Source organism: Suricata suricatta, chromosome 14 (genome assembly GCF_006229205.1).
Source record: "Suricata suricatta isolate VVHF042 chromosome 14, meerkat_22Aug2017_6uvM2_HiC, whole genome shotgun sequence".
NCBI classification, from domain to species: domain Eukaryota; kingdom Metazoa; phylum Chordata; class Mammalia; order Carnivora; family Herpestidae; genus Suricata; species Suricata suricatta.
In genome coordinates this window covers 69,064,611-69,088,058 of record NC_043713.1, presented here as the reverse complement: position 1 = coordinate 69,088,058, position 23,448 = coordinate 69,064,611, and the positions used below count along the sequence as shown (strand labels likewise).

Sequence of the window (23,448 nt, the reverse complement as noted above, 5' to 3'; positions counted from 1 at the left end):
CTGCGCCGCCTCCAGCTTGGAGCGGCTGGGCCGGGGGATTCGGCCTCCCCATTCCCTCCGGCCCGCCTCCCCTCCGTGAGTACGGTCCCCGCCCTTCCTCCGAAGGAGGCCGCTGGGCCCGGGCCTGCGCGAGAGGCCGGGGGTTGGGGTCGCGGCCCGGGAAAGCCGAGTTTCGGAGCTGAAGCCGGGTCTCGCCCCTTCCTTGTCACGGGCGCGTCCGACATGGCCACAGGTGCCGCCGGCCGGGTGAGGGGCGCTGGGGCCCCAGTCCCTGGCTCCTGGATAACAAGGGGCAGCTGGCGCCGTCCATTGGCAAGTGACAGGCACTTTACCACAGTCCGACTTCCCGGATCCCTAGCCCCAACTAGACTCCTACCTGCCCCCACTCGAAAAACTTCCCTACTACTGTCTGAACGGCCCTCATGGATGGCAGTGACTAATTTTGGTTTCTTTTTGTCTTAAAGCTGCTCGAAGACGGTACCCTGATTTGGGCACCTTCCACTTATGCTTTCCTTACTCTTTTGATGCTTAGAACACTTTACTAGAAAAGCTAACTAAGTATAAGTTCTATTTCCAAGTGGGTTCTGCTTTATAGAATAATGGTTGAATAAGGTTTTGTTTTTAAAAGGTAGTCATTTTGAGAGATAAAAGCTTCAGTGTTATAAACGGTCAAGACTTCGGAAAATATATTGTTCTTCATGACAGCTTTGCTGATTTATCTTCCAGGTGCAAAGAATTGTAGACCAGGGAGCCATGGATAGGAGAAGTGTGGGAGAAACAGAAAATGGAGATGCCTTTCTTGATCTAAAGAAGCAACCAGCCTCCAAATCCCCCCATCGCTATACAAAAGTAAGCTTTGTTGCTAATGAAATAGTGTTCCTTTAAAGGTGGGGGGCGGGTGGTGGTAACATTGTCTAGATATTTCATTAGTATTATTAAAAGTGGGAGTCTGATTCACTCTGTGGACTAAATATTACTAAGTTTAGTAAAGTATTTTTTTGAATTTTTTCCTGGAAGTGTGAATACACAGTTTAAACTAAAATTTGCTTCTAAGTAGCTTTCAGGTGAAGGGAATATTGGCTTAGATGGCATATGAATTTGTGGATCAGTGTATGTTGGTTCAAATGTTCTGTAACGACCATAACTGGTATGTTTACTGATTTACATGCTGTAGAGTAAGGATTCCAGTACTGCATGCAAATCACTCAAGATCCTGTACTTATTGAAGCTACTGCTCAGTATCTTATTGGCTCCTAAATGTTTTTGAAGAGGTTGAAAGGACTCAGCTGTGAATTCATTTTTCATTCCCTGAAATGTATTTGGGCAGAGTACAAAAAATGTGCTTGGGACTGTTGATGGGAAGAGTCATATTCTAGTTGGGCCCATATCTGTATTTCCTAAGTATGGACCCATTCAAGGGTTCTGATGTGGTTATTAATCCTGACTTTCCAGAATAATGATTAATATTTTGAAGCCAGACCTTGTTTGGGTACTGGTGCCACTACTTGGATAAAGTATCAAGTGCTGTCAGAGTAATATTCATTTTTAGTATTAAAAAAATGGATAGCATTTCATTTATTCATTCAAATTTGGTCTTCCCAAATGTAGTTCTTCTCAAATCTGAAAGCGCCGAAGTCATGTTTCACAACTTAAATCCATTACCTAAAATGTTGATAGGTGAATTCCAAATGCAGAAAAGCTTATAAATGAAGGAAAACTGATTTGAAGTGCTTATTTTATAAGCTTATGTGATTTCAACTTTCCTAGCACTTTTTGAGTAAAAGTTCTTAATTGGTATTCTACTTTAGAATCCAGGCAGAGAGGCTTTTCATCACTTTCTACTAATCAGAGGGTGGCATGTATATGCCATCTTTATGTATATCCATATTTAGGCTTAAGTCATTTTTAGGGAAGGTATTGGTTTCAGGCTAGAATTTATGTGTGTCTACAGTAAAGATTAAGAAGGTCATTATAGCCCATTTTTGATAATACAGTCTTAGAATTTTGTCATATAAATGTGCCTTAAAGAAATGATTAAGAAAAGCATTTTTTAGTTTAATGACAGTGAATCTTAGATTTCATGGTCTTCTCTACCAAATTTGGTTGGAAATTGGTTTACTATCCATTCCATTGTAGGGTAGTGCTTTCATGCATATGTTTTTCTCACACTCTACTAATGTAATACTTAAGGCAAACTATAAGCCTTTCTCCTTTGAAGAAAACTTGGAACAATTCCGTGTTCTGAGAACTATAATAAGTGGTCTGTTACTGCATAACTGGAATAATAATTGAACCATCCTAATCCTTATCTATGTAATGAGATCAAACTATTGGAATAAATAAAGCATTTAGGAATGTTTCTGCTGCTTCAAGTTCGTGAGCTAGAAAGTTTTGAAGCAATAGAAGGAAACTGTCCTCAGTGACTTTTATAAGTAATTTGTTTGTGAACATTTGTAAATGTGGAATGTTAACTACAAGACTAAAAAACATATTGGCCAGCTGAGAGGGCTACTTATCTTTGACCCTTCTTATTTTAGCATTTATTTGTTTTATAAGATAATGTTAATAGTCTGTTCAGAATTCTAGAGTTTTCCATGAAGGTGGAGAAGTCCAGATGTTTGCCCTAGTGCTTTTCAAAGAGTCTTCTATGTGTTATAGTATTTTGTCCAACTTCTTAAATGTTGGTCTATCTGGAGATTACCTATGAACTCTTATAAAGTATGAATTCTGTTAGATTAGGAGTGGGCCTGAAATTTTAGCTCTTTAACCTGCTCCCAGGTGGTGCCCATGCTGCAGGTCCACTGACCCTACATTGAATAGCAAGCCTTTAGTCTTCCTTGGAGAACTTGATATATGGTCTTGATGTTGTCAAGCAAGTCAGATGCATAATTACTCCTTAGGGTTCAGTTACTATCCATTTTGTTTCCATGAATGTCTCAGGAAGTCAAGAGTCACGTTAGGGGGGCACCTGTGTGGCTCAGTCAGTTAAGCGTCTAACTTCAGCTCAGGTCATGATCTCATAGTCTGTGGGATCGAGCCCCACGTTGGGCTCTGTGCTGACAGGTCAGAGCCTGGAACCTGCTTCAGATTCTGTGTCTTCCTCTCTCTCTGTCCTTCCCCTGCTCGCTCTCTGTCTCTGTCTCTCAAAAAAAATTAAAAAAACAGAAAACAAGTCATATTAGGTACTTTCAGGCCTACCCCTAACCCTCAGTGATGATTAACTGGGATGGTTATAAATGGATGTATGATATGCACCTGTTACTCTGGGAGCCTTGAGCCCTTAATTTGTAAGCCCACTCAGGTCTGTTTTCCTAGGCCAGATTCCCAAGACCAAAGGCTATGTTTTGGTAATACTTAAGTGTGCCCGCACTTAAAAAGTGTTTTTAGAAAGTTGTTCTCAGAGTGGTCTCTGAACTAGCATTTAGCACCCACTGGTAACCTCTTAGAAATACAAAATCTCAAGCCCCATTTCAGTGGAATTGAATCAGATTCTAGGGATAGGGCTCTGCTGTCCACATATAACAGGTCTTTCAAGGAATTCTGACTCTAATTCAATTTTGAGAACTGTTGGTTTAGGAAAACAAGATAAGGTTGTCATGCTTATTAATGGAAAGACTTTGAGACCCATTCAGATTTTTCTTCATCAGAGGTCCTTGTTTTCCTTGAGGTGTGGTACCTATTATTGGTGATACCATCTTCTGCTTCAAATACAAAATAGAAATGCTTTGAACTGCCCTACTATTCAGATCTATGTTCTTTTTCTTGGGTGGACAGACTGATTTTAGTGTATAATACTTGGTGCTGCTTCTCCTTTGCTCCTGTGTCTTGCCACTGATTCCTTACCAAATGTTATCACCTGCCAGTTGAACAAGGTATAAAAGCAGGGGGGCACTCCCAACATTCAGCTCAGTACTGACCAGTGTTATACATATCCAGTCTACCAGCTAAAAAAAAAAAAAAAATAGGGATTGGATTTTACTGAGTTTAATTTCCTGTGTGCGAATTGTCTTGGCACCATTTTGGTGTCTGTAGGGATCTTCAAAGGAGGCACCCCTCCCTGATTTGTGGCTGATGGGCAGTTAGTCACAGTGATACAGCCATGTTTATGTCTTTGCCTTAAAATCATTTAAAATTTTTTTCTTTATTATTTAAACAATTTTTTTAAATTTATTTTTGAGAGAGAGACAGCGTGAGCAGGGGAGGGTCAGAGAGAGAGGGAGACACAGAATCCAAAGACAGGCTTCAGGCTCTGAGCTAGCAGTCAGCACAGAGCCCGACATGGGCCTTGAACCCACGAATAGTGAGATCATGACCTGAGCTGAAGCCAGATGCTCAACCAACTGAGCCACCCAGGCGCCCCCCTTTTTTTTTTATTAAAGGCACCAGAAGTGGACTGATTTGAGTAATTCTTCTAGCCTTCTTGGAGAGAATCAGTTGCAAGACTTGAAGGCCAGCCTCAGAAAAGAGGAGGTATGATTTAAATCCTAGCTTGAAATCATTAGTCTGCTGATCAGGTTTAACTATAGAGATATCTCACTTGATAACTTTGTAGATATCTTTTATAAACTGAGTTGAGAAGTAACCTCTAACAGGTGGCATTTCCATGACATACTTAGCTACAAACTTCAGCTAATATAAAAGTAAGAATGTGTTTATATTGGGGAAAGCAGAATTATGGTATGAAAAATCATTATACAATCTTATTGTTTCAGCTGTTCAGAAAACCTAGCTAACTAGAAGTTCTTAGAGGGGGTCAGCTGGCAACACCATAGATACTGTCTTATGGTTGTTCTTTCCTACCTGTTCCAATTCTGAGTCATCTTGAAAAGTTGGGATTCAGGACTCTTGCCCCCATGAGTATCCTCTCCTCCTTGCTCATGGTGGGAACTTCTAGCTAGATAAGGAACCAGTCATCTTACATTTGGAACCTTTAACATAAAGATTTGTGGGTAGGGCCTTTGATTCAGAGAAGGGTGCTATGAAGGGAGGCTGGCTTCAGGGAAACCTACCCAAGGATGTGGTAGTTTGGCACAGGGTTCCTGGTAGTCCCTCTGGACAGGGACAAACCCAACACTGAATGCAGCTCCTGGAAGGTAAGCACCTTCCTTGTCCTCAAGAGGAACAGTGAAGACGAGAGGATAAGGGGCATTGCGCCCCACTGCCTGATTTAGGATCCCGCTTACTTAGCCTGTGTGGCTTTCAGCTATGTACTTAGCTTCTCTGGTTCTCATCCTTTCCCTCTGTAAAATGTGGAATAGTTCTACTTCATAGGATTTTTGTGGGGAATAAATGAGAAAATGCATGTCAAGTGCTTAGAAAAGTAGCTGGCACAAGTAAGTTCTAAAAACTCTTTAGGATATAATAAGGGGGATATTAAAAGATACCTTCTTTAGATACCAACTTCATATCAAGATGCCTATTTTTTAAATGTCACAGTAACTATTTCCATTTTAATGTGAAACCAGAAAGCCCTATTGAAGATGTAATGCCACTACCCTAAAAATGGTTTTGTTTCCTTCTAGTACTTACCTACTTAACATTTTATATTGTTTTTATCAGTCCTATAAATACATTTAAAAGCCAAGGTTTATTTTTATTGTGTTGGCCAGATCAACAGAGAAAACAGACTTTTCTGTTTTTTTCCCCCATTCCCATTTTCTTAGTTTCAAATCTTTCAGTAGAAGAAAGTCTTTGCATCAAATCAGCCATCATTAGATGCTTGGATGAATCCAGGTGTGAAGTCCTGCTTAACAGCTCTGCGGGATCCTTTGAATTCTGACCTACCTGTAAGAACTGTTATAAATGGTGCCCGCAGCAACAAACTTCATAAATGGGGGATGGTAGAATGTATCCCATGTGCACCCGGTGTTCTTAGTTCACCATTGCCCCAGCTATCATTGTGGGTGCCATTACCTCGTTGTGATCTATTTTTAACAGCTTTCTAATCCTTTCAGAAAAGTCCTCTGACTCGGCAAAATGAATATCTGGTCAGTCAGCAGCCATCTAAGAGCCTGATGACCAACCCCAATGCTAGTGGTTGTGTGGAGGGTGGGGACTGGGGAAAGGAGGTCAAAGGTGGATGACCCAACCCAAACACTGTTCTGGGGACATTTGCCTTCTTTAGGAAGAGCCAGGCACATACACACTAGTAAGGTACTGGGTCACTTCTAGAGTGCTTTGACCATTAACAGTGATATAAGACTTCAGGTTTTAAAAAAAAATATGTTAATATATTTTTTAAATTTTTTAATGTTTTTATTTTTGAGAGAGAGCATGAGCAGGGGAGCGTCAGAGAGAGAGGGGGACACAGAATCCAAAGATAGGCTCTGAGCTAGCTGTCAGCACAGAGCCTGACGCAGGGCTTGAACCCACAAACATGAGATCATGACCTGAGCTGAAGTCAGATACTTAACTGACAGAGCCACGCAGGCGCCCCTATGTTAATATTTTAAAAGTTGACCTTTTTTACTCTTGTGAATTGGATTCAGTTCACAAAGGTAAAGAATATTTCTCCTTTGATCTTATGTCAGTGACTTGTATGAAATTCTTCTAGAACCTCAGAGTGTCATCAGAACATATAGCTACTTCTGCATGGAATTTCTGCAACCAGAAACTGGATGTGAATTTTAACCACTGTTGTTTTGGGCTTATATTCACATTCATTTGCTTTTTACTTCAGTATTGACCACTAAAAGTGAGTGCCTGTGTTAGTAATTCTCAAATTGTTTTGGGGAAGCTTGACATTTTCTTTAAGAAAAATTTTAGTTTAGCTGCTAAAACTAAGAAAACGGCTGTTGGGCAGTTAGCTGCTTATTCTTGCCTAGTCAGATTTTAAAACCTGTGCAAAAAGAGTTTCACATATTAACTCTTCTCTTCTCCAGATGGTAACTGTAGTGAATTTGTTGATAATTAGTAAATGCCTGTGGGTTCATAGGAGTCTACAAAAGGGTAATCTTTCATTTTCTCCTGAAATACTCCTAGGGAAGGAGCATTCCCAGCTCAGAGTGGACACTTTCCAAGTATTTTGCCTTTAGCCAAAGTTAAAGGTTTTCTTTGAAAATATCCCAAAGGGGTGTCTTTTCTGGAATATTGCTCTTAAGGGCTCTCGATGAAATGGCAAGTTCAAGAATACTTCGCTTGAGCGACTGGAGACTTGTGGGGTCCGGGCCAAAGGTCATCTGCTTATGCTAGATACTAATCCTGGTACACAGAAATGTTCCGTGGCAGCTATGAAAATAATTTTTGTATTAGCTCATCATTTCTCCCCTCCCCACTTAAATGGGGGACCTTCTTAGTTTGGGATACCACCTTACGCTCCTTAAGACGTTGGTGGGACATGTAACAGATCTAACTCTCTAAACCCCATGAGGAGGAGCTTTCATTATCCCTAAATGTCCAAGTGCACTGTGGGCCACATTTTCAGAAACGTTTATTTAAACCAGCACTTCTTAACTTCTTTGGGGTCCATAGGAGATCTTTTGAAGGTATGAGTACTCACTGAAGAAATTGCACAAATACAGTTTTGCATATGGTTTCCTTGAGGCCCTGAAATTGGTTTAAGAAGCCCTGTTTTCCAGAACAGTAAGTGTAACTTTATCTAGATATTTAAAGTTATTCCCAGCAGCTTTTACAATCCAAGAACTGTTTTGTTTTCCCATTTATCAGCCTGTGAACAAATTGGCTCTTCATCGTCTATAACCAGGTGGATGATGTTTTAGCCATTGCACTTGGTCAGCGGCACCATTTGTTCTGCTGGCATGGTTAATTCCCGTGTATATAACTGGCTCACTGCTCTACCCTCTGCTCTTACAGGCCTGTCAAGTTGTGTAGTCAGTTGCTGGAACATTTATTCACACTTAGTAGATGTTAAGGATACAAAGTCAACAAAGAAAACTGGAATAATATGGGAAGGAAAGTTAAAACATTTTTACCAACCTAAGCAACTCTTATATTTGAGGGTAGTGGGCATTTATTAGGTTGTGATTAGAGCAGTAAGTCTGTAAGAAAGAAATTATTAACCTCTGGTAACTTAACACCTTAGTTTAATTTAGTTAAAAATATTTTTTATTGAGTGGTACCTTGATGGCTCAGTCAGTTAAGCGTTCAACTGTGATTTCGGCTCAGGTCACAACCTCATGTTTCAGGAGTTAAGCCCTGCATTGAGGTCTGCACTAAGAGTTTGGAACCTGCTTGGGATTTTCCCTCCCCGTCTCTCTGCCCCTCCCCCACTTCCTTCTCTCTCTCACAATAAATAAAAAAATATTTTTTTGAGATATAATTCACTTACATAAAATTCATCCCTTTAAAGGTGTACCATTCTGTGGTCTTCAGTAATTCAGAATTGTACAACCGTCACTATTACTTAATTCTAGTATATTTTCATCACCCCAAACAAATTCTGTACCCTCATTAGCAGTCACTCCCATTATCCCTTTTCCCCTGGCAAGCCTTAATCTACTTCCTGACCATGGATTTACCTATTCTAAATGTTGCATGTAAACAGTCATACTACATATGGCCTTTTTTGTCTGGATTCTTTCAGTTAATGTAATGTTTCCAAGGTTTGTATGATAGCATATATCAGTACTTATTCCTTTTTATTGCCAAATAATATTCCATTTAATGGGTTTACCACAATTTGTTTATCCATTCATCAGTTGATGGACATTTGAGTTGTTTCCATTTTTTTGCTATTGTAAATAATTCTGAGACCATTTGTGTTTACAAGTTTTTGTGTGGACATAATTTTTTTCATCTCCTTTTGGTATATACCTAGGAGCATAATTGCTAGGTCAAATAATAACTGTCTTTAACATTTGAAGAAACTGCCACTGTTTTCCATAGCAGCTACACCGGTTTACATTTCCATCAGCAGTGCAGTATCTCCACATCCTTGCCAATACGTGTTTTCCCATTTTTCGTTTTTAATAGCTAACTTAGTACACGTGAAGTGGTATCTCACTATAGCATTGACTTGTATTTCCTTAATGACAAATGATTTTGAACATTTTTCATGTGCATGTTGTTGGTCATTTATGTATCTATTGAAATCTTTTATCTGTTTTATTTAGAGCATGGGCTGGGAAGGCACAGAGAGAGAGAGAGAGAGAATCCCAAGCAGATTTCATGCCCAGTGTGGAACCCAACACAGGGCTCAGTCCATGACCGCAAGATCACAATCTGAACTGCAGTCAAAAGCTCAACTGACCTGAGCCACCCATGCGCCCCTTTGTTGTTAAATTGTACACATTCTTTCTTTATTCTTGACACTAGCCCCTTATCAGATCCATGATTTGTAAATGTTTTTTCCTGTTCTGTGCATTGCCTTTTCACTTTGTTGATAGTCATCTAAAGCACAAAAGTTCCTAAACTTAAAATCCAATTTATATGTTTTTCCTTTGGTTGCTTATGCTTTTCAGTGTCCCATCTAAGGAACATTGCTTACTCCAGGGTCATCAACTTTTTACACCTGCATTTTCTTCTAAGAGTTTTATAGTTATAGCTCTTTTTTTAAAAAAAATTTTTAATGTTTATCTCGGGGTTGGGGGAGGGAAGTGACAGCGGGGGAGACACAGAATTCCAAACAGGTTCTAGGCTCTGAGCTATCAGAACAGAGCCTGATGTGGGTCTTGAACCCACGAAGCTTGAGATCATGACCTGAGCCCAAGCCTGTTCTTTGTTTTACCTAATGTCCGTTTTCTGTTCTAGGATCCCAACTGGGATTTCATGTTCAGTTTGTCATCCTCTCTTTAGTCTCCCCATTTCCCTTTTGTAAGACTGTTTGTTACCTTTGTGAAAATATTTTTTTTCATTCCCTACAAATAGAATATTTGGTCCTTCACGTTTTGTGGCTATGTTAAAATGTTAAATCTTTTCTAGTTGATTCCTAAATAAATAAGTAAAATCATGAGTTTCAGCAGACAGCTGTAGTAGTAATAGAAAACACCTATCACTTAGGCTCCCTCTTATCTTTGGGAACTTAAAGTTTCAAACAAAGCCTTATTGATTAGAAATTTGAGTATATTGAAAGTATACATATTTAAGTATAAAATGTGTTGCCCTTAGTTTAATAGTATACTAGGGTTTTTAGTTTAATATTTGGATTTGAGGGTGGTGGAGTAAGGGAATATGAAATAATCTTTGGGTTGCTTCTGATAACAGAAAATTGCTTTGCAATGTTTTTTCCTGTAATGTATATATAAGTTTCCTGTATTGTAAGGTCTTTCCTGTTTCTACTGGAAAATGTTTTTTGGGTTATTTATTTTTTTTAATAGTTTATTACCAAGTTGGTTTCCATATAACACTCAGTGCTCTTTCCCACAAGTGCCCTTCTCCATGACCATCACCCCTTTTCCCCTTCCTCTGTCTCTCTTCAGCCCTCAGATTGTGCTCAGCATTTAAAAGTCTCATGATTTCCCTCACTCCCTCTCCCCAACTCTTTTCCCATCCTTTTCCCTTCCCATGGTCTCCTATTAGGTTTCTCCTGTTAGACCTATGAGTGGTTATCTGTCCTTCTCTGCCTGACTTACTTTGCTTACCATGACTCCATCTAGGTCCATCCATTTTGCTACAAATGGCCACATTTCATTTTTTCTCATTGCCATGTAGTATTCCATTGTATATATATGCCACATCTTCTTGATCCATTCATCTTTTGATGGACATTTAGGCTCCTTCCATGATTTGGCTGTTGTTGAAAGTGCCGCCATGCACATTGGGGTATATGTGCCCCTATGCATCAGCACTTCTGTATCCCTTGGGTAGATCCCCAGCAGTGCTATTGCTGGGTCATAGGGGAGTTCTATTGATAGTTTTTTGAGGAACCTCCATTCTGTTTTCCGGAGCAACTGTAGCAGTTTACATTCCCACCAACAGTGTAGGAGGATGCCCATTTCTTCACATCCTCGCCAGCATCTATAGTCTCTTGAATTGTTCATTTTAGCCACTCTGACCGGTGTGAGGTGGTATCTCAATGTAGTTTTGATTTGTATTTCCCTGATGGTGAGTGACGCTGAGCATTGTTTCATGTACCTGTTGGCCATCTGGATGTCCTCTTTGGAGAAGTGTCTGTTCAAGTCTTCTGCCCATTTCTTCACTGGATTATTCATTTTTCGGGTATGGAGTTTGGTGAGTTCCTTGTAGATTTTGGATACTAGCCCTTTATCTGATATGCCATTTGCCACTATCTTTTCCCATTCTGTCGGTTGCCTATTAGTTTCTTGATTGTTTCCTTTGCAGTGCAGAAGCTTTTTATCTTGATGAGGTCCCAATAGTTCATTTTTGTTCTTGATTCCTTTGCCTTTGGGGATGTGTCAAGTTTCCTACTTACTTCCTCCTCTAGGATTTTGATTGTTTCCTGTCTCACATTCAGGTCTTTTATCCATTTTGAATTTATTTTTGTGAATGGTGTAAGAAAGTGGTCTAGTTTCATTCTTCTGCATGTTGCTGTCCATTTCTCCCACCACCATCTGCTAAAGAGGCTGTCTTTTTTCCATTGGATACTCTCCTGCTTTGTTAATTGGCCATACACTTGTGGGTCCAGTTCTGGGCTCTCTATTCTATTCCATTGGTGTATATGTCTGTTTTTGTGCCAATACCATATACTCTTAATGATGGCAGTTTTGTAGTAAAGGCTAATGTCTGGGATTGTGATGCCTCCCGTTTTGGTTTTCTTCTTCAATATTACTTTGGGTATTCAGGGTTTTTTTGTGGTTCTGTATGAATCTTAAGATAATTTGCTCTAGCTTTGAGAAGAACGCTGGTGCAATTTTGATGGGGACTGCATTGAATGTGTACATTGCTTTGGGTAGGCCTTCCTATCCTCAGGATTTCTGAGGATTTTTGTCGTCGTAACTGCTGTTGGTAGTTCACCCTTCCTCCACCCACTGCCAAATTTGTGTCACCCTGCTCCAGTGACCCCATGTTTGCCCTGTAGATTTCACTGGACTCCAGTCATTACTGGTAATTTCTAGGTTCTAGGTCACTGCTTTGACAGTCTTTTCAGAATTTGGGGCTGTCTCTAGATTTGGAATTTTGTTTATCTCAGACTTCTCAATTTTTCTAGGTATTTCTTCCCAAATGCAAATGAATGATATTCTGGTTTTAAAAATTAAAATGTCACCTGAGCCTGGGGCATTTTGCGATCATGGAAAAAATATTTAGATGTTTCAAGTGTCTGAAGACTCTGAATGAACTCATGGCATATGCTTAGGTGCAGTGATTCCTATAGGCTGAGAGAGTAAGTCTCTTCCTCCATATTTACCCAAAGATATGGGAAGCAGTGATCAGAGCAGCAGCAAGCAATTATATTGTGAGGCTTGCAGAGGCCCCAGCACAGTGGAATATATATACATTTTTACAAGGCAGTTGTAGTGTTTTACTGGTAGGAAAAGGTTGGGAATTGCCTTTTTTACTTTATTATAAAAGTGCTGAAATGTGAATAAAAAGGATGCTGTGAGTTTTATGTGTATGCAGGTGTATGAACAGATGTGTGTGTTAATATATATGTATATATGTGCATGTATAATTGCACATGTTTTTCTAGTTCTGAAAGGACTGAGAAGCAAACGAAAATATTTAGTTCCCATGACCTTAGTTTCTGATACCATGCCTCACTTAAAGGAACTTAGATTTCTCAGAGAAAATGGCTGACACTAGGGCTAGGATGGGTACAAGATACGACAGAAAGTTAGGAAGGGCTTTTTAGAAAATGATGGGTCATGTCCAGAGAACACAGGAAACACCTTGAAAAGGCTCCCAGTCTGAGCCCCTAAATAATTAAGGACATTAATGAATTATGGAATATTGGAAAAACTAGGTATCTGAGCCCATGGCAGTAATAGGTAAACACATGGGGGAAAGGGAGGTTTAGTGCTTGCCCTCCCAGTGAAATGCCATGTGCTGACTGGTAAATATGGAGAGAGGCCTAGAGTTGGGAAATCATGATCAGTTTGTGCAAGATTCATCAATAGATGCTAAATTTAGGGGGAAATTTTGATGAAGACTAGATATTTGCAGTCTCCCTACAGATTGCATTCGACAGCTACTAAGTGGCAGGTGGACATCACGGGTGTCCAGAAGCGATGCTCTGAGGTAGGCACAACATCTCTGAGGTGAGTATTCTCTTCCTTGGATACTTAACCTCAGTCTAATCATGAGGAAACATTAGATAAACCCAAAAAGAATCTGTTCTGTTAGGGGGAAAAAAAAACGTTGGCCGCATTCTATAGAAATGTCAGTGTCATAAAAGACAAAAGTTGTAGAGAAGTTCCATTTGTAGAAATGTTCCAAGGAACTATGATAATCAATAGCTGATTCTAGACTGGATCCTGTGTTGAAGACTAAAACAAAGGACCTTATTGGGTCAATTGACAAATTGGAATCTGGAGGGGTTGGTTAGATGAAAGTATTATTTATAACTGATTGTATAAAACTGACAGCCCCTTCAATGAGGTGCTGTAGAAGTAAGCCCTTATAACTTAAGGCATGTGTTGTTTGTAATGGATATGCTTCTCCCTTATGCATCTGCAGTGATACAGGCCAAGCATAATCCTCAGGAGAATGAAAAAACTCGTCACTTATTTTTTATAGGGCTTAATTCTCTCATGGAGACTATGAAAGAATATCCTCATTCTTAGGAAATAAGCACTGATATATTGAGGAGTAACCCTTATATGGTTAAAAAAAAAAAAAAGTATGGAGAGGCCAAATGCTAAAGTAAAATTTTAACAGACAAATCAGATAAATGATAAATGGATATATGCTTTGTACTTTTTTTCTTCTTGTGAGCTTATGTTAAAAATATCTATTTACTTGTAAATTGGCATCTAAGATTAATGAAGTTTTATTTAAGCCTGAAGTTTCCATACCTTGGTGACCATTCAGTGTTATAGACTATAACTGTATCATTGGATGGCAATCTTGAGAGAACTGTGTTTTAGAAAGAGCTAATCACTATTACTTGCCAATTCTGCTTGAGCTTCTTGTAAGAATCTTGAACTGACTCAAGTCCTTTCTGAAATAAGTCAAGGTATAAATAAATAACTGTGTGACATGCTTAAGATAGGCACTCTGGTCATTACTAAGAATAAATAGAAGTTGAAAATATGTGACATGAGAAATAATACTCAAAATCACCATTTGGTTTTTCTTTCTAGGAGGAGCTCTTGGATATAAAAGAACGCCCTCATTCCAAACAGAGGCCATCGTGCCTCTCTGAAAAATATGACAGGTATGAGTGAAGGGGGAGGGGAGTGCTCCTCCTAGTCAATGTCTTGTTTACCAGACGTGGTAATTTAAAAATTGTTTTGGAGTTTTTGGGTAGAATGATGAGTGGGGGAGATTTCAGGGATAATGACTTTGAGCTTCTGCACAAATATATCCCAGATATACTGTGGACTAAATAGCTTACTGCATTGTCCTCATTGGTTTCATTATTAATTAGCTTTAAACTATTAAGTCAGAAATTTGAGGGGTGCCTGGGTGGCTCAGTTAGCTAAGTATCTCACTCTTGACTTCAGCTCATAACATGATCTCACGGTTGTGGGATCGAGCCCCATATCGGGCTCTGTGCTGTCAGCACAGAGCCTGCTTGGTATTCTCTGTCTCCCTCTCTTTTCCCTTTACTACTTCTGTGCATGCACTCTCTTGCACACATGCTCTCTAAATAAATAAACATTAAAAAAATTTTTTTGAGCTTTAGAGGACTCCAAGGACAGCTAAACTTATTCCCTTTCAACAAATTGATGATGAAACCAAAGTTCGAAAATGACTTGGTCAGGGGTGCCTGGTTGGCTCAGTTGGTTAAGCATCCGGCTTCGGCTCAGGTCATGGTCTCATGGTTCGTGGGGTCGAGCCCCGTGTTGGGCTCTGTGCTGACAGCTAGCTCAGAACCTAGAGCCTGTCTTCAGATCCTGTGACTCCTTCTCTCTCTGACCCTCCCCTGTTCACGCTGTCTCTCTCTCTCTCTCTCTCTCAAAAATAAAGACATTAAAAAAAAGGAAAATGACTTGGTCAGAGGCAAGAAAGCAATTCCTTGTACTTTTGTGAGAAAGCAGTTTTAAGACTTGAATACAGGAGTGCTCTCCAGGGTCTTTTCTGTCAGTGATAGTTTTTGCACTGTGCTTTGGGGGTCCTTCAAGGGCCTGCCTGGAGGAGGCTGATAAGGAGGACTCTGAGCCATGTAGCATTGCTCCACCCTCCTCCCTGCCCCCAAAAGAAAAACTACTCAGCCCTTTGGATGAGCCCTTTTGCATCTTGGACTGCTTCATAAGCAGTAGAAGGCTTTGGTTTGAGAAGACTAGAACTAAATTATGGTCTTAAAATGTTTACAATCACCCTACATTGCATTTGTTATGGTCATCTTAAGACTATAAGGTCACTTCTCAAGTGTCAAGGTAAGTGGTTCGTAAGGCCCACATTTTTAACATACAAAGTATATTATGTTTCTTGGTTGAATAGGATATACTGTTTTTATTTGTATATCTACTCAGAAGGTTCCTAAGTCTGGACTCCTCACCACTTTCTGCTGATGAAGGTGATATTTGCTTGAATAATGGCTGTTTTAGTTTGTTAGGGTTTTTTGATAAGTCTAAGATGAGCTGTTTGGGTGTTTTCCCTCATTAAAGCTGTGAATCTTTTTTATGCCTCATGTTGAATTTTCTTAGATCTGTTTCTTGCATAAAATAAAATTATCATGGTACACAAGCTTTTATTCTAAATTTTAAAAATATTTTTTTTAACATTTAGATTTTTTTAATGTATTATTTATTTTTGATACAGAGAGAGAGCATGAGAGGGGGAGGGGCAGAGAGAGAAGGAGACACAGAACCGGAAACAGGCTCCAGGCTCTGAGCTAGCTGTCAGCACAGAGCCTGACGTGGGGCTGGAACCCACGAATGTGAGATCTGACCTGAGCCGAAGTCGGAAGCTTAACCAACTGACCCACCCAGGCGCCCCTAAAATATTTTTTTAATATATGTTTATTTTTGAGAGAGTGCAAACAGGGGAGGGCAGAAGGAGGGAGATGCAGAATCCGAAGCAGGCTCCAGCCTCAGAGCTGTCAGCACAGAGAGCCTGATGCAGGGCTTGACCCCATGAACTGTGAGATCATGACTTGAGCCAAAGTTGGACGCTTAACCAACTGAGCCACCCAGGTGCCCCTACTCACTTTTAATTCTAAGTGGAAATGTGCTAGTAATAGTAATGAAAATAAGAGAGAAAAAGGGAAGAGCTTGTCATGCTGGTATTTCTCTTCTCAGAATTAAAATTTGTTTGATTCCTTAAACTCCAAATAATCCTCACAACACAACAGAAGATAGGTAATATCTCCTTTAGTGAGGAATTGGAGATTGAGAGGTTGACTCGCTTATTCAAGAGATGTTCAGTTGGTACTGGTTAGGTGGCAAATACTATGTCAGGTACTATCAGATATTGCCTTAATGGAGCATTGGTCTGTGGGAGGAGAGTCAAATACTCGAGTTTTTCATTACTACCATTATAGGCTGTGAAGGACAAGTCCAGAGTACACTGCTAGTAGCACAGCCTGGTCTGATCTGGGGTTTGAAAAGTCCTTTCAAAAAACTAGTGAAGGGCATAGCTCATTAACTTGTCTAGGAAGTCCCTGGTGGTGATGGCAGAACTAGAATTTTATCTCAGATCATTAGGCTGTAAAGTTTTTGCTCTGCACACTGTACCACCTGCCATCTTATCATTAGGGAGTAACAAAATAGAACCCAGAGCACACATTTTATGTTCTTAAGAGCCTTTGGGTTAAAACTAATTTCTATGCATAGAAATTTTGGAAAAGTACACACCAAGCATTCCAGGACTACTGGTGAGAGGTTTTCCCCCCTCCCTTATGCTAATCTGCAGTAAACTGGGTTTTTTCCTCTGTTGTATTAATCTTCAATAAACTAATACATATTATGGAGCATGTTTTTTGTGTAAGACAAGCATAGTTACCATAATCATATATACCCCAAGGTTTGTGGTCTGATGTTCCATTTATACACAGATCACTGGTTTTCAAGTAACTATTTGTGTTGTATGAAAAACAGCAAAATATTAATTAATAGAGATCTTCCTCAACTTAACAATGGGGTATGTCCCAATAAACCCTTCGTAAGTTGAAAATATTAGTCGAAAATGCATTTAATACACCTAGCCTACTAAACAACATAGCTTAATCTAGTCTGCCTTAAAAATGCTCAGAACACTTAAACTAGCCTACAGTTGGGCGAAGTCATTGAACACAAAGCCAATTTTATAATGCAGTGTTCTATATCTCACGTAATTTACTGAATACTGGGTAACTCTGTGTTGACAGCTCAAAGCCTACAGCCTGCTTCAGATTCTGTCTCCCTCTCTATCCCTTCTGCTGTTCTCACTCGCACTCTTTGTCTCTCTCTCTCTCTCTCTCTCTCTCAAAAATAAAAACATTTAAAAAAAATTAAAAAATAGTATGTATACACACACACATGAATACTGAAAGTAAAAAACAAAGGTTGGGTACAGAATGGTGTGGTTACTCTTTTTATTTATTTTTTATTTTTTATTATTTTTTTTTGAGAGACAGAGATAGCGGGAGCAGGGGAGGTCAGAGAGAGAGGGAGATACAGAATCTGAAGCAGGCTCCAGGCTCTGAGCTAGCTGCCCGCACAGAACCCAACGTGGGGCTCAAACCCATGAGCTGTGAGATCATGACCTGAGCCGAAGCCAGGGGCCAGCTTAACCGACTGAGCCACCCAGGGGCCTCTGGTGTGGTTTACTCTCATATTCACATTGGCTGACTGGAAGCTGCGGCTCACTGCTGCTACAGAGCATCACAGGAGGTTATAGGATCATATGTTCTAGCCTGAAAATGATCCAGCTTCAAAATTCAAAGCACAGTGTCTACTGAATGTACCATTGAAAAGTGGAACCATCTTAAGTTGAACCATAGTTAGTCAGGGACCATCTGTAGTTGTTTTTGTTTTCATCTTAAAAGAGCTAACCATTCTGATAGTGTTCATGAAGTGTTATATTGGAAAGGGGCTTCCATGACTTACTGCCTGAAGAAGTTTAGAAATGAGACCACACTTGTAATCTAAGGGCACAAGTACTAACTGTTGGTACCCTTTGATTTATAGTGATGGCGTTTGGGACCCTGAAAAGTGGCATGCCTCTCTCTATCCAGCTTCAGGGCGGAACTCACCAGTGGAAAGTCTGAAGAAAGAGTTGGATTCAGACCGACCTTCCCTTGTGCGCAGGATAGTAGGTGAGCTCATAGAAGTGAGGGCAGCAATTTTGGAGACCATGTTCTTTGCTGCTGGTTTCATTCTTAGTGGAGAATTTTATTTGGGGAAAATGTCATTATTAGGAAACTGATATATTAATTGGGTTTTTCATGATTAGCAGAGAAAAATCCTAGCCTTCCTATATAGCAGTGGCAAGTAGAATCTATTAGACTATGTGCTTTTGGAATTAAAAGTACTGTTGTCTTTGATTTATAGGGTAACTGAGTAAGATGTGGTAGGGAGCATAGCAGTGAGCATAATGCTGTGCTGGAAATCTGGTTCTGCTTGGTCTTAAATAAAAGACGAGTCCTCAGGTCTGAAACAGTCTGGCCATTCTTAATAGTGGATTATAATTTGAATACAGGTTTTGGATATGGTTTGAGACTGGACTAAATTTAGATTTTACATACCTTAACCCATTCTTAAAAAAATTTTTATATAAAAAATTTTTTTTATGTCTTTATTTTATTTTGAGAGACAGAGACAGAATGAGCAGGGGTGAGTCAGAGAGGGAGACACAGAATCTGAAGCAGGCTCCAGGCTCTGAGCTGTTAGCACAGAGCCCAACACAAGGCTCAAAGTTACAAACTGTGAAATCATGACCTGAGCCGAATTCAGACACTCAACTAAGCCACCCAGGCACCCCTTTTTTTTTTTAATGGGTTGTGCTCTTGGTGTTATGCTTAAGAAAACTCTGCTTAACCCAATGTCACAAAGATTTCCTCTTTTTTTTTTCTTCTAGAAGTTTTTTTCCATTTAGATGTGTGATCTGTTTTGTGTTTTATATGTGGTACCATGTAACAGTTCAAGTTCTTCATATAGGTATCCACCTGTTAAATACCATTTGTTGAAGAAACACTTTAACCTTTTTTTAAAACACTTTAGCTTTTCACTTTTTCTTTCAGATATTGACACCTATAGTTTTTTAATTGTCATGGTATTTTCTAATACATAAATAAGGTCTTAGTCAAAGGGATTGTGGAGAGTAATCATGGAAAATCATTATGAAGTACATTTATTGCTCCAAAGAGAAAAAGCAAAAAACTCAGTTTTATTTAATCATGTAATGTACATTTTATTCTGTAACTGTTTCAGTGATAATTCTTTTCCAATACTCTCTCTCACCACCACTAGTCATGGACATCCCAGTGAGAAAGGAAAAATACCCTACTGGTTTGTTTAACTTTCCCTTTCCATCGTCTTTTCAGATCCACGAGAGCGCGTGAAAGAAGATGACTTAGATGTTGTTCTCAGCCCACAGAGACGAAGCTTTGGAGGGGGCTGCCACGTGACGGCCGCTGTTAGTTCCCGGCACTCAGGAAGCCCATTGGAAAAAGACAGTGATGGGCTTCGCCTGCTTGGCGGACGAAGGATTGGCAGTGGAAGAATAATCTCTGCTCGGACCTTTGAGAAGGATCACCGACTTAGTGATAAGGACCTGCGGGATTTAAGAGACCGAGATCGAGAGAGGGACTACAAGGACAAGCGATTCAGGGTTTGTCTTCTGGCTCCTTTGGCCCCTTACGTGCTTAGGGACTTGATATTCATTTTGTTTATACCAGGTTATTTTGAGATGCTGGATGAACAGAGTCCATTCTTAAGCCAGATAGGAGCAGAGAGAGTGCTGGAGGTGGGCAGGGAGCGGGGGCTTCAAGTCTGCAGCCTAGCATCTCATTATATTATTGAACATTACCTAATTCATCAAGACCTTGGCTGAGGTAGAAATGCCTTAACTAGAACCTTATTTTTTATCTTGATTGTGTACTTTTCCAGAGGGAGTTTGGGGATAGTAAACGTGTCTTTGGTGAGCGAAGAAGGAATGATTCCTACACAGAAGAAGAACCAGAATGGTTCTCAGCTGGACCCACAAGTCAGTCTGAAACCATTGAGCTGACTGGCTTTGATGATAAGATCCTGGAAGAAGATCACAAGGGGAGAAAAAAAACAAGGCGACGGACAGCCTCTGTGAAGGAAGGTCAGCAAAAACTTTGAGAGAGAAGCTCACTATTCCAAAATGAGATGTGCTTGTAATTGGCCTAATTGTGCACGTAGGAACAACTACACTAGTTGCTAGGAAGTGGCAAGTTTCTAACATTGCAGCCTGATTTTTGAAGCTGCTAAGCTTGAATTTATTAGGTGTGAATTATACTATATCCTCAACTTGTTCTGCCTTTAAGTCTCACATTCCCCTTAATGAGCACTGTGTACATGAAAGGGTTCCCCAGAGATAAAGAAATGTGATAGAAATAGTGGAGGAGGATCATTTATTAAGCACTAGACACAGTGGTAAGCATTTTGTCTATGTAATCCTTCTAACAACCCTTTGAAGTAGGTACTTTTTTCCCCATCTTACGGAAAAGCACAGTAGGCTTGAGGGACTTGTCTGTGGACACTAACAAAGTAAGTAGTGAAATTGGGAGTTTAGCAAGTTCTTTTGTACTTCAGAGCCCACCTTCTTCACCATGGTGTTAGACCTTCCTACATCAGTTGTTTATGACTTGGCTTCTCCCAGACTCCATCAACTATGAGATAAGGTCAGGTAGCTCCCATGCTAAACTGAAAAGCCAGAGCTAATGTGTGGGAGGTGCCTGGTGCAGAGTTGGGGTCCTGTTAGTCATTTTCAGGACGTAAGCCTGGCTCTGAGGTAGCCAGGCCAGCTAGCCTGGGTTTGAGTATTAGGTTTGTTGCTTATAAAAAGGATAATCTTTGATCCAACTCTTTATAGGTGGGCCTGTTTCTTTGTAAGGTGAAGACAGTGCCTACTCTATCTATAACTTTAAGGGTTACTCCTAGCATTAAAGATTGAATGTGAACATCAGAGCTCAGCCTCTTGTCGGCACTTCTTCAGTAAATTCTAGTTCTCTTCAGCCAATAGTTAGAAAACACCTTTTGGCTGATACTAGGCAACAAAAGTAGAAAGTATTTTAGGGGTGCCTGGCTGGCTTAGTTGGCAAAGTGTGCCAGTTGTGATCTCAGGGTTGTGAGTTCAGGCCCCATATTGGGTGTAAAGATTACTTTAAGAAAAAAATATTTTAATACATAAATGTTTAATCAGTGCCATCTTAAAATTATGAGGCTAAGATATACTTGTGTAGAAAACAAGCTAATGGAATTTAGTCAAGAAAGAAAAGAAGGGAGAAATCACTTATCTTTTTTTTTTTTTTTTTTTTTATCTTCAACTACAATAGACATTACCATTATCTTTATGCTGTTACACATTGTTCCCTAGAGTGATGCATGACATCAGTGGGTAACTTGGAAAGCTTTGCTTTTAAGTAACCTTTGAGACATGCATTAGTGTCATTCTCAGGGTAAAGAGCACCAACTGAGGGGGGTCTTTTCACATAATAAAAAAGATAAGGCTTCTGGTGAAAAGAAGCACATGTTTTTCTTAACTGGGATGCAATGTGAATTTCAACCATTCTTGTATCAACAAGTAGATGAGCCAAAAGGAGTGAATGTGTCACCTACTTTATAGATACAGAGAGAGACAGGCCTGGAAGAGGGGACAACCCAAGACCCTATCACCTGGATTTCATGGCAGAGCCCTAAGTGGAATCCAGGAGTCCAAGCTCACTCACCCCAGTAGTTAATTGCAGATGGTCCCTAGGCTGTCCTAACCACTGTATTTAGGATAAACAGGTACCCCATAACTTCATTTTGGCTACAAGTATGAAAGAAGGGGAAGATGATGAGTGCCTTTCAGTTCATTTTGTATTTGTATTCTAACATTCCCCTGAAATTTTTTTTAATGTTTATTTTGAGAGCATGTGCATATGCACGTACAAGCAGGGAGGGCAAAGAGAGGGGGAGAGAGAATCCCAAGCAGGCTCCATGCTGAGTGTGAAGCCCAGCTCACAGCTGTGATGAGTTCATGACCTGAGCTGAAATCAAGAGTCAGACGCTTAACTGACAGAGCCACCCAAGCACCCCTCCCCTGAATTTTGTATGTAGCATGTTCTCTGCAGGCACATACTAGTGCTCTACGTGTAGCAGTTAACAGGACAAGCATGTTCACTGCCTGTATGATTTTAAGACTCATGTGTATTGAGTACTCGCCTTAGACAGTGCTAGGTGATGTATATATGGTAATATTAATGAAACAGTTTGAATGTGCATTATATCTGTAACCAGAAAAAAATTATGTAGAAGTCAGAAATAGCTAAATCCCTCCATTGATAGAAAAGAAAATTTCAGTTTTTCTTTCTAATGAAAGTATGTGGTCCTACTGAATGTGATAAAACTTGCCCTAGTTATCTTTCTTGGGTCTCTGTCTTTTTAGTCTACCATGATAAATGGCCAGTTGTGTTTGTCTACTAGTGCATATCCCAACCCACTCATACCCACTCTCAGTTGACAGATGCTGTCTGCTTTCCAGAGACCTTGACACTGGCATAAAATTGCAACATTCTTGCTACCTGCAAAAACTGTTAAGAGATCTTCTCATCTCAACACAAAAGGGAAGGAGAAATATTAAAGTTTCTTTTGTAAATGTATGAACCAAGTACAGACTCATAATTCTGGCTTTCAACCTTAAATTGGGACCCAAAACTACAGGAAAATGTATATCCCTTGTCAATCCTGAGGTGGGCTCACAGGTTCTGCTGGGTAAAATTGGTGAGGCAGAAGCACTGCTCTAATGGAAAAGGGCACAAACTGGACATTGATTAGGCTGTTGGGTTGTTAATTCTTCTAGGGATCAGTTTCTTTGTAAAGTGATGATAATACTTCCACCAAAGTGGTCATTTTAGTTTGTCAGTTTTTAAGGGATAGTATTTGCTTCTCTTTCCAGTAAGTATGTGCTAACCCACTGGAGAGACTGCTGATTGCTTTATCCAAGGCTCACAAACCTTGTCTGTTTCACTGGTTGCCAGAAGGCTCGTGGTAGTTCAATGGCAGCCACCCCTGTGGAGGGGCAGTGCCACCTTAATACTCAGAGCTTGGTGGCCATCTTAGAGTTAAAGTTTCTGCCACTTGGCTAGTATTGAGACCTTGGGTAAGCAGCCCACTTAACCCTTTAATTATTGAATTCCCTGCTTTGCTGTCTAGCATTTGAAGCATTACTGGAATTAAAGAAGCTGATGGCATTTAGCATCTTTTGGTCTGATTAATAATAAGACTGAGGTAACTATTGGGGACTTTTGAGAAGGGATGGGTCCAGGATTTGGCATTC

General features: G+C 40.0%; 1 protein-coding gene across 7 annotated transcripts in view; it reads left to right on the top strand.

Moving 5' to 3' along the window:
- Positions 1 to 23,448, top strand: part of EIF4ENIF1 (eukaryotic translation initiation factor 4E nuclear import factor 1) — a 43,674-nt gene that overhangs the window by 226 nt on the left and 20,000 nt on the right. For 2 of the 7 annotated variants that reach the window (XM_029921675.1, XM_029921669.1), the window contains exons 1-6: positions 105 to 246; positions 727 to 849; positions 14,157 to 14,230; positions 18,129 to 18,256; positions 19,484 to 19,770; positions 20,049 to 20,250. In XM_029921675.1, the coding sequence (XP_029777535.1) occupies positions 223 to 246; positions 727 to 849; positions 14,157 to 14,230; positions 18,129 to 18,256; positions 19,484 to 19,770; positions 20,049 to 20,250 (838 nt within the window). In that variant the 5' untranslated portion in view covers positions 105 to 222. Of the gene's footprint in view, positions 1 to 6; positions 76 to 104; positions 313 to 725; positions 850 to 14,156; positions 14,231 to 18,128; positions 18,257 to 19,483; positions 19,771 to 20,048; positions 20,251 to 23,448 lie in introns of those variants that run through there. The other 5 variants (XM_029921672.1, XM_029921674.1, XM_029921670.1 and 2 more) reach the window with 5 other exon arrangements.